At 37.0% G+C, this 11,712-nt stretch overlaps 1 protein-coding gene across 1 annotated transcript in view; it reads left to right on the top strand.

Moving 5' to 3' along the window:
* Positions 1-997: 997 nt before the first annotated feature.
* The window catches only part of CDH19 (cadherin 19), a gene marked incomplete at both ends in the record, with an annotated part of 41,734 nt that continues 31,019 nt past the window's right edge, over positions 998-11,712 (top strand). Inside the window, 2 exons of the mRNA XM_082304188.1 lie at positions 998-1,195; positions 4,537-4,831. Coding sequence (XP_082160314.1) covers positions 998-1,195; positions 4,537-4,831 — 493 coding nt within the window. The remainder of the gene's footprint in view (positions 1,196-4,536; positions 4,832-11,712) is intronic.

The raw sequence follows: 11,712 nt of genomic DNA, 5'->3' as shown, positions 1-11,712 counted from the left end.
AACCAGACTGCTTCTGCATAGGAAATGTTATTCTTCAAGGCTAAAGCCTTGAAAAGAATGGATAATGCCATTGCCAAGTAAGGTTTTAAGACTTGAAATGTGTGTGGTAAGGATTTTCAAAATTTTCCTTTTTGCCTCATAGAAGATGGCCATTCTTAACTGAGCATTACACTTTATTTAAAATTCAGAGTTTCATTTATTGTACCAAAAAACACTGAGAAGTCAATAATAGCATATAGTTTGTGCAAAACCTTCATTTTCTGAAAAAATATTTTGTGCCAATGAAACTGGATGCAGAAGCATACATCTTTCAAGATGCATTTGTCCTTTGTCTGTTCAATTGAAGACAAGAATATCAGAGGTGGTAAAATCAGTTAAGACAATTTCTATTGACCAGGAAGGAGAAAGTTGCATGTTTTTGCTGCTTCTTCATCATACCCTACCACCTTCTACATTTTTGCAGGCATTTTGCTGAGTTGGGAAAGAGGGAAAGAAGAGGTTAAAAAAAATATCTGCGCCGCTCTGTTTCAGCTGTCAGTCATCAGGGCCACTAAGGCTAGATGTTCACCCTTCAGGCAGTTCTGTGACTGAAGCTCAAAATGAGCCCTGTCTAAGCAGAAACATACAATTATTCCAATCAAATTATTTCTAGGCTACACAATACAATTACCCAGCTTAATTTGGAAGATGAATTAATTGAAGGATGATTTTCCTTTTTTGCATAGAAAATCCCTGTGTAGGATATTCATAAAGGGAGGTTGAACACTTGACTTTCATGCCAGAGTCTCTAAGCTAATCTCTATTTTAATCAGAAACAAAGTTTGTTTCAGCCCTTTCTTTTTAGGGAGAGGAGGAGGTTTTAAAACTGCAAATCAGCTCTTTTATGAGCATAGAAACAATATGTAAAAGTGGCAAGACAAAAGTGATGTTTTGTCACAGTTTTCTCTTTTTTTTCTCCTCTTCCACAGATGAAAATTGATTGAAAGAAGGGTTCAGCATGAATTGCTCCACATTGCTATCTCTCATGCTGATGCTGATTCAACTTTTACCTTGCTCTCCAAGCACGCAGAACTGCAGCACTCAAAACACAGATCAGTCTTTCACAGCAGTTCGAAGAGTGAAACGTGGCTGGGTATGGGAGCCACTTTTTGCAACTGAGGAACAGACTTCAATGGTGCCTGTGTACATTGGACAGGTATGATAAGTAATGATTCAAGGATGGTACAAGGTCAGATTTAACATTGCTTGTTAGCAGCTTACTACCTTGACTTGGAAGACCGAGTATCTCCAGTGACCTGGAAATATCAAGAAAGGCAGAAAAAGGAGCTCAGGGAGCTGTAATTAGGCAGCACAACATCTCTCCTTTCCTGTGACCTGACTTAGGGTCAAAGAACTCCAAGAGCTGGAGGTCGTGTGAGTACCAAGGAACCTCCTTCACCTAGGTCTGCTGTCAAGGAGACTCCATATTCACTCTGTTACTAAAACTAGTTCCATATACAGCAGACAGAGGCATCAAGCTGAAAAGTTCCTTTCTGTCTTCTGAATGAAAGTTCAGGACTCATTTATCAACATCTGGCAATTTGCTTGTGCTATTTTTGGCACTGCATCAAAGCAGCCATACTGAGTGCAGTGTAGTTTACAAACAGTCTTTAGCATGATTTTCTATTACACTAAGTAGCAGCTGATTTACCCCTCATTAATTTTTAATGAAGCAGATTAATACTAAATCCTTTTACCACTGAGAAACTACAGGAATCTGCATGGTTCATTAGATTAATGTAGGTTTAGCACAATAAGAAATTAGTTTTCACCCTCCTTTAAAAAAGTGCTTTAAGATAATTGCCTTAATGAGGCTTTATTTGCCCCTTTGGTCTCTCTCTCCTTATGATTATTATTATTTATTATTATTATTTATATTTGTATACTAGAAGTAACTGTAATCTTGAAATCTAGTTTTCTTTTCTTTAAGGCACTTTCTAGACGAATGAACCAAAATAAGTTTAACTGCTAATTAACTAGCACTAAAATTTAATTGGGCCCATAAGGTGAAGTGCTCAAAATTCATTAATTACTTTTTCACAACCCCTTCGAAGTAACTACTATGGAAGTGTGATGTCTCACTTCTGAAAGAACAAGTGTAGACATACCCATTTTTTAATTATTATTACTTTTCCCATACCTGGAAAAGAGTTTCCTGTAAAGACACTTCATAAATATCATGTATTTTCATACAGCTTTAGAAAAAAATTCATAATCTTGCCTATTTCTCACAGGTAAACTATGGGGAATTTTTACTGAAGATTATGGGTAATTTATTGTAGTCTAACCATTGTCTAATCAGACATATTTATTTGTGTCTTTTTATTGAGGAGAATTTGCTCTGCTTTCAGTGAATTAAGTCATAGTCTATGATAAACACACAATTCTTCAGAAAATAAAGCCCTGAAGGAAATTGCATCAATGAAAATACAGTGGTAGATAGTCTCTGTTTTTAAGCCACTATTCCATATCAGCTTCTTTACGCAGTCAGATTCAGAGCTCAATCTTCAAATTTCATTTAACATAGACTCATGAATCCTTTTCCATTATCATGTTTAAGAAAAAGAAATGTGTTGAGCAGCACTGCAATGGCAGATATATGAGGGCAAGTACATAAATTCTTGTTCCCAGTTCTCATTTACAATGGAAAGACTATTCTTTTGTTTATAGCTTAATAAAACAGGTAAACTGAGAACCTTCAGTATGCTTTCTCAGCAAATGTCATCTGTAAGGGACCTCTCATTTAACATGGTCAAGGTCATGAAAATCTTTTGGGGGTAAATGATTCTGAGTGAAGTGGTTCAACACAGGTTATGCCTAAACAGCCAGTCCGAAGCATGCTTCCAGTCTCTAAGAGTTTGATGCACTCTGTGATCACATCTGAACCCCCTCTTAGGTTAAAGATCTAGATATTCACCGCTTTTCCCAAGCCTTGGGGTTTATGACAAGGAAACCAAGATTTATGGATCAAATAGAATCTGTGGTGCCCTTTAGCCAGATGCCAAATTTGGATGGTGTTAAAATGAGTTCGACCAGACCACTCATAAAGGTGTGAACCTGTCCCATGTTTTGCACACAACTATTTATGTTGAAAACATTTAACTTTAAGTTGTTCATATTTTAAATGGTTCTAAACTCCCTAGCCTTGAAAATTCTCTCTCTTGTACTGGCAAGGGGAAATAGCTCTGTATAATTTAGGGCTTAAATACTCTGACACAACTCAGAGCAGGAACTCAAAAGTGTTCCTCATATCTCAGAGCAGTGGCCCAGTCACATTCTGAATAAATTAGCCATTTGATGCATGCAGACAATTATGCATTATGAAAATCTTCAAAAGACATGGGCATTGTTCCAAAGAAAATTTAAAATGATTTTTGCAACTTCAGAAGCTATTACAAAATATGTTGAGTAGATCCAATAGGAAAATGTGCCTTTCACACCACATAGTTACTTCCTTCCCACTCTGTGGCCTCATATCTTACACTGAGCTGTAGGGTCAATAAGCATGAAGCAAAACAGTGAGATCATTGAACTCAACAGGTAGACATATTATTTGCATTTAAAACCTACTGCTTTGTAGGAGAAGCAGGTTGAATAAAACTTTTTTTTTTTTTTTTTACTTTGGATTTTTCAATTATTATCTAGGCTCTTAGAGATTTTGACATCTTTTGTTCTAAACCCAAATTAAATAAATAAATAAATAAATAAGAGAATTAATGATAACAATAGAAATTGCTGTTCCCATAAAATTCAACTGTGGATGCTTAACAAGTTAAGAAATTTTGTTATTGCTATTAAAAAAGTACTGTTACATATTGTTAACAATAACAGAACTATTTTGTCGGCATGAACAAATGCAGCTGGACTGCAATGGTCTCCAGGGCTCAGCTTCATCAGAGGAATCATCATCATAAAGTTCATCTTAGCAGGACAGCAGAGGATGCACATCATCGTGGAAGGAAATGGAAAATGTCTATCAATTTATTTCAGAATAAATAATACAAGCTTATACCACAGAATGGTTTTTCATCTCTTTAATATTTCAACAGAAATAGAACACCACTGTCTCTCATATTTACTCTTAGTATTGCTGAGTACAAAAACTATATAAAACTTACAAAGTACACTTGTCATTCATAATAATAAAAAACTTAGATAGTGTTTAATGACCTTTGCATCGTTTTCAGCAGAAGTTTATGGGAGCTGATAAAGCGATGAACTAAAGTACATACTTACATTCATTCCCTTCACTTCAAAGTGGCTGAAGCATCTTTTTTCAGGTTTACCATGCATTTATATTGCTGTTATATCAATACTTTAAAACTGAGCCATGACTTGCTGAAAATGTGACAGTAGCCTCTTTTAAATATTAGTATCCAAGAAGGCTCACTAGCGACAGGGTTCACTGTAGAATGAAAACAAACAAAGCCTAAAATGAATATTCCAAAACTTTACTCCTCCCAAAATGTGGTTTATTTTTCTGTTTTGTACTTGCAGCTGAAATCAGATTTAGACAAGCAGGATGGCAACCTAAAATACATTTTGACTGGGGAGGGAGCTGGAAGCATTTTTATCGCTGATGAAAGTAACGGCAAAATTTACGTAACACAAAAGCTGGATCGAGAAAAGAAGCCGTTCTACACTCTAAGAGCACAAGCAATTAACAGGAGCACTCAGCTTCCTGTTGAACCTGAATCAGAATTTATTATCAAGGTTCGAGATGTCAATGATCATGAACCACAGTTCTTGGATGGACCTTATGTGGCCACTGTTCCAGAGATGTCACCTGAAGGTATGACATGCTGTGAACGAAACTCTTTATTTCCTATTTTTTTTCTAGACAGCGATGTTGATATAAAATCTTAATAGCATATTTTATAGATGACCTTTCAGTGAGAAGGAAGCAAACTATTTTGCAAGCTTACAAATTTGCAAACGTATATGCTTAAACTGAAGGTTGTGCGTACCTCTACTTAACATCCTTGCCTTTAAATATTTAGGTGTCTACATGTATCCAAGTCCTTTTACAGAATCTGGATACATGCTTGGATTGACTATAGAGAGTTGTTTTTCCCACCAGTGATTCAACCTTGAAATTGGTACTTGTTAAAAAATATAACATTACCATTTGAAATAGGTAGAGTACCAGAGCCAGTTGATACTGCAAAGGAGATTTGGGGATGACGGATTTCACTTATTTTTCAGTCAGTATAGCACCCTAATCTCTAGAAAATTTTTCAGTTTATGATTATTGTTACAACCTGTCAGCTCTTCAGGCTTCTACCAATCTGAAAGAAAAGTAGCACATAAACTTTAAAGTCCTCTGACCTCAGCTGACTCTTTTAAGGACATAAACATAAGCTTGGTTGAACTGAAAAGTACTCAACGGCATCCTTCAGTCTACTCTGATTCTGCTTAATAATTAAACAATGTGTCTTTATTATACCCTGTAGAGTAGAAATCCTATTGTACTGTAACTGGAAAAGAATCACATTCACATCACAGGCACTCACGTTTCCTTCCTATAAGTAATGGGTTCAGAACAGGAATGGTATGAACATGGGGCTGACATGATGACCACCCTCACACCATGTATGATGTTCACTCATTTACACTGCCGAGCCTCTTTCCTATTAGTCAGCTTCTGTTTGTTTGAATTAGATGCTGTGCAGTGAAGGACTGCCTTCTGATTTCCTAAGCACATGAATTGTAATTTTCCTCACAAGAAGAACAATTTAATCCCCACACTTCTTCTTTCTCACCTCCACACGATCAAACAGACATGTTCTAGGATCTGTCATGTATCTGGAAACTTAATACAACAAATATGAAGCAAAGCCAACATTTGACAAATATAGGTGTATACACATGTATGCGTACATACACATATGCATACATAATGTGTATACACATACATTTAAATCCTTAAAAAAAACCAAAGTGTGAATGTAGCTGACATAAACAGGCATGTTATAGATACTGCTCTCTCTAGATAACTCTCTTCAAAATCAAAGGAAAACTGGATTCTTGAAGTCTTACACAAAGAATCCCAGTAATCGTTTAAATTCATACCCCTATCTCTTTCGGTTATTTCTGTTGCAAATAATATTGAAAAGATATTCAAATATTGTGCTACTTAAAACTGTATGAATTAATGAGGTCATTAATATAATAGCATCAGTGATCATAAAAGGTAATAAAAAATTGTTTCATTCAGCGCCACTCGTTCAACTTTTAGGGCAGATTCAGTGAATCTTTCACAGAGAGCTGTAAACTTTATCTTCTTCTGCCAGTCTGGATAGCAGTTGCAAGAAAAGGATATTCATGCCTGAGGTTTAATCAAAAGTGGGGTTAATATCCTAATTTCTGCCAGGAAGCAGTAGCTCACCATCACTACCAGCAATAACTACAAAAGACATCCATTTAGTGAATTTATTTCCTAGTCACCCTGCTTATACCATCTTCTACGAGGGAAATCACTTTTGGGTGTATGATTATTTCTTCACTGCCACTTTCTTCTGTGCAGACAGACTCATTTGTCTCAAGACTTCTGCATCTGAGCTCTTGGTCAAATAACTTTTTCTAACATAATCAGTTGCTTGTTCAGAGGGTACTTCTAGCCTTTGCATCTTGCTCATTCACTCAAGTTTGGAGACAAGAAGACAGGTGCCTTGTCAAAGACCTTTGCATTTTTTTATGTGTTCACAGTAATAATGGGCATAGTTCATTGGTTGTTTTTATCTGGGATTACACAGATTCAGGACTTTGGCAGTGCCTTTTTTTTTTTTTTTTTTTCCTTTTTTTTTTTGCTGTGGTAAAACATTATTTATGAAGTGCTCGGTCTTTTATAAAAATGGTTTTAAAATAGCTATTAATTTAGAACAGCTTGATTTATACTCACACAGACCTGTAACCATTCAGAGAAGTATATCAAGAAATGACATGGATTCCTTCTATTTTATCTTCCTGTCTTAATGATGGCTATATGGAAAAAAAAAGAAAAAAAATTAGGTAGGGCAGTACTTACGGCCCAAACCAACAGTAGTAATCTTTTCCCATATGCCTCTGTTTATCACCTGAAACCATCAACAAGCAGTTGACAGTTTCAATCTATATTGTCTTGAGTTGGCTATAAACTGATACCCTAAAACCAAAAAGCTCAGCAGTCTTTATCCAATCGCCTGTGTCATCTATTATATATCTAAATTCCTAAAATACAGCATCACTTCAGCATAAGTTTAATTAAACTGCAAAAAACTTAATTTATTTTGTGATATTCCTGTAAGACTACGAAATAAAGATTCCAGTAAAATGTAGAAATATATGAAACGAAAAAAAAAAAAAAAATCAGAAGTAACACCACCTCCCATTTTTCAGAATGAGTGAAAAATAAAACAAGATCCCTGTGTGTCTTCTCTTTCAGACACAGACTACCTGAAATGGTAAACTCACAGATTCATAGTCTTTCAGTGTATGATATGTGAATCTAAGTCAGTCTTGAAATATTTTCTACACTGCTTCTTCTACATTTGACCTCTCTAGCACTAATACCACAGCTATTTCAGAGAACATTCTTTCACCTACTTCTTCCATGTAGACACTACTACACTACTGGCATACTAATGGGTATGTCTGGCATATGGGATGTAAGTGCAGTGGTATATTATAGTATATACCTTAACAGTGGTCAGCTCCAATGAAACATCTGAGCCACATCATGAGGCCTTCTCTGGGCTTACTTACCCTGCTTCTCAAAGGGTAGGGACTGCACTTCTGAGGTGAAACCTCTTTCAATGTGCATCCTAAAGTATTAATCCTTACAAGGAAATTTCTAACCTCACAATAGATAGAAACAGTAACCAACTAAAATTTGCAGCGTTGATACTGTAATAGTTCATTGTATCAGTGCTTTTCTCCCAGTAAAATAGAACATCCTCTTGCATAGTAAGGGATGTAGACCAGAATTAGTTAAGTGATACAGTGAAATAGAGAGACTTGGTCTCTGCTCTGTTTCAGAGCTCTCTAGCAGCAGTTCAGCTCACTGATGCTAGACCTGGGATCTCCTAGTAATTTCCTCATAGAAAACCTGCTCAGGAGGCATGGTCAATACTTGGGAAAGCAGTTCACTATTAGTGAACATTTTGTCTGAAACTAAGAAAGCAAGGAGAGAATAATTCACAGTCAGCCACTTGCCTCAGAGAACCACAGAAAAACAGAAAATAGGCACAGATAATTTTGCCTATAGTTACAAATATTAATATGTATATACTAATGTGCCAACAAATTAGAATATATTTTACTTCTTTCTTAGCTCTCTTTTATCTTCAGTACTAAATTTTATTAGGATTTTATATGCAAGTAAATGAAAAGTGTGTCAGCAAATGGACTGTCTTCTGAGAACACAGGACTATGGTTTTCCCTCAGGCATTTAGTACAATTTTACATTAACTGTCTTCCATATAGCTGCTAAACTTTGTACAAATGCAACATATCTGATGGAATGGTTAAGTCAGATGCAATAATATATCAGTACTTAATGTTTTTCTAGATTTCAAGCTCTAGTTAGAAAAATGAATAACTATTTGCCATATGAGGGCCATATAGTTTACCTAATGGGCTGAAATATATAAGTGGCACTACTATGTTTTGCCCAAGAAGGGTAAAACCAAGGCTGCAAAGAAAAATCTTATACAGCAATCAGCAAAATGTAGTTTGCTTTAAATAAAGCTAATAAAAAGCAAAAAATGTGCAAGCATGTTTACTATCCAGCTGAAGACATAACTGTGTACATAAAACACATATTTGGGGCTAAACTTTATATAAACATCACACAGACTCCCATATTCAAAAATGCATGTTTGGAAGCCCACAAACATATTCAGTTAATTTGTCACTGCCATGATATCCATTTTCACAGAAATGTTGTGAAACTGTATCATGGTTGGATTGTCAATTATATCATGTCATGGCTGGAATGTCAAGAGGTGGGGTTTTTTTTGTTGTTTGTTTATTTGGGGGGTTATGTGTTAATTAATTGTTTTAAAAGGTATTATTTTTATCTGACCAATTATTCTTGTCCCAACCATGGAGTTACAAAAAATGTCTTTTTGGAGTTTTTTGAGTACATAACATTAACATTGTAATTTCTGTCACTCAATGTATTGGGTTTGCGTGGCAAGGTTTTGGTAGTGGGGGGGCTACAGGGGTGGCTTCTACGAGAAGTTTCCCCTATGTCTGAGACCCAATGCCAGCCGGCTCCAAGATGGACCTGCCGCTGGCCAAGGCCGAGCCAATCAGCAGCAGTGGTAACACCTCTGTGATAATATAATTAAAAAGGGGAAAAAGTTTCTGTGCAACGGCAATTGCAGCCGGAGTAAGAACATGTGAGAGGAATAGCCCTGCAGACAGTGAAGGTCAGTGAAGAAGGAGGGGGAGGAGGTGCTTCAGGTGCCAGAGAGAAGCTTCCCCCACAGCCCATGGTGAAGACCATGGTGATGCAGGCTGTCCCCCTGCAGGAGGTTAACAGTGGAGCAGATATCCACCTGCAGCCTTTGGAGGACCCCATGCCAGAGCAGGTGGATGCTCAACGGAGGCTGTGACCCCGTGGGAAGCCCGCACTTCAGTAGGCTCCTGGCAGGACCTGTGAACTTGTGGAGAGAGAGAAGTCCATGCTGGAGCAGGTTTGCTGGCAGGACTTGTTACCCTGCGGGGGACCCACGCTGGAGCAGTCTGCTCCTGAAGGATTACACTCCATGGAAAGGACCCATGCTGGAGTAGTTCGTGAAGAACTGCAGTCCATGGGAAGGACTCATGTTGGACCAGTTCATGGAGGACTATCTCCTGTGGGATGGACCCCACACTGGAGCAGGGGAAGAGTGTGAGGAGTCCTCCCCCTGTGGAGGAAGGAGCGGCAGAGACAACGTGTGATGAACTGACTGCAACCCCCATTCCCTGTTCCCCTGCACCACTGAGGGGGAGGAGGTAGAGAAAACCAAGAGTGAAGTTAAGCCCGGAAAGAAGGGAGTGGTGGGGGAAAGGCGTTTTAAGATTTAGTTTTTATTTTCTCATTACTTTACTCTGATTTGATTGGTAATAAATTAAACTAATTTCCCCAAGTTGAGTCTGTTTTGCCCGTGATGGTAATTGGTGAATGATCTCTCCTTGTCCTTACATTGACCCATGAGCTTTTTGTTATATTTTCTCTTCTTGTCTTGATGAGAAAGGGGCATGATAGAGCGACTTTGATGGGCACCTGATGTCCAGCCAAGGTCAACCTACCACACTCAAATACAAATGTCTAGGTAAACATGATTCCATTCAACAAATGGCTTGCTTTGTTTGCTGCAGGTTAAATGTATAGAAATACAGGCTTCATGGCAGTGAAAAATTAAAAACTGAAAGAGTATTCTAAATGTAGGATAACATTTTTCTTCTGCTTATTACATAGTCCATATTTAATGTAGATGTTCATATAGTGATCATGAAATCTTTGTCCTAAAAAAATGTGAGAAACCATAGTCCTCTCTTTACATGGTCTCTTGCCACCCCAGTTTAAAAATAGTCTTCCTCCTGAGAGTGCAGGAGATCCTGCAGGTCAGCTCCCTCTTTACCAGATGCCCCTTGGCTGCTCTCCTTTCCATTATATCCACCAGCTGCACCTCACTGAGCCCAACTGGGCAAATTCCATGCTTCTGCCTTCTGCTATACTTTGGAAGAGTCAACACGCAAGCAGAAAAGTAGACTGGGGCTTAGAGAAGCAGCAAATGTTGGTTTAGATTCAACATTTCTTTCTAATGGTTATAAACTGTGTAGAAAATAAATCTACCTTTAAATGAGTGAGATGCAAAAAACTGCAATGATAACTTTGCAGTCCTATATTTGTTGGATTTTATTCCTGATTTATTAAATATGGTGCTCTAAACAAGTCCATTTCTAAATGTAGTTGTGGGAACTTGGGTTTATTTAGTAGAAAATGGCATTTACAACAGACTATGCCTGTTGTATTATTCATAATTCTTGACCCCTTCCTAACTAGCACTGCATTTTTTTTTCAAAGCAGCTGCATTCTTGACATGCTAACTTGTCTTAGAGGATAAATTTCCTGTATTGGTTAGAAGTTTCCATAGACCACAGCTGACATGAAGTTGATAGTTGTGTAGCTGAGGATTTCCTTTACCCTTCAGTCTTACTAAAGAATATTGTTATTTCTGAAGCATATACATGCCCTGATTAAATATTAATCTGTCATTTTATGTTTAAATTTCTCCAGAGTGATAGGGAGCAGTTTATGTACATGTATACATCTATACACACACCTAATACACACCTAAATGTCAGAAATTTGGTATTGTATGTTTTGAAGGACATATAACTCCAAAAGTTGGTGGCATTTAATAACATTTTAGTGTACCTCCACTCTGAGAGAAGACAACATGCATTACAGAATCACTTGGAGTGCTGATGAATAAATTGAGAGAAAATACAAAAAATATTTTTTTAAATAATCAAAATATTTCATTCAGCATAACCTTATATGAGAAAGCCTTCTTCATTTCTATTTAAAAATAAAACTATTGAAATGCTAGAAAACTCAGAAATTAATATATTTGTTGTATTGGGGAAAAGTATTAACTTTCAGTTTGCAATAAAAAAGGTGTTTCTGGTCTAACTCCT

The sequence above is a fragment of the Platalea leucorodia genome (assembly GCF_965183815.1).
Source record: "Platalea leucorodia genome assembly, chromosome: 1".
NCBI lineage: Eukaryota > Metazoa > Chordata > Aves > Pelecaniformes > Threskiornithidae > Platalea > Platalea leucorodia.
Note: the sequence above shows the minus strand (reverse complement) of the source record. Positions and strands in the feature narration are given on the sequence as shown.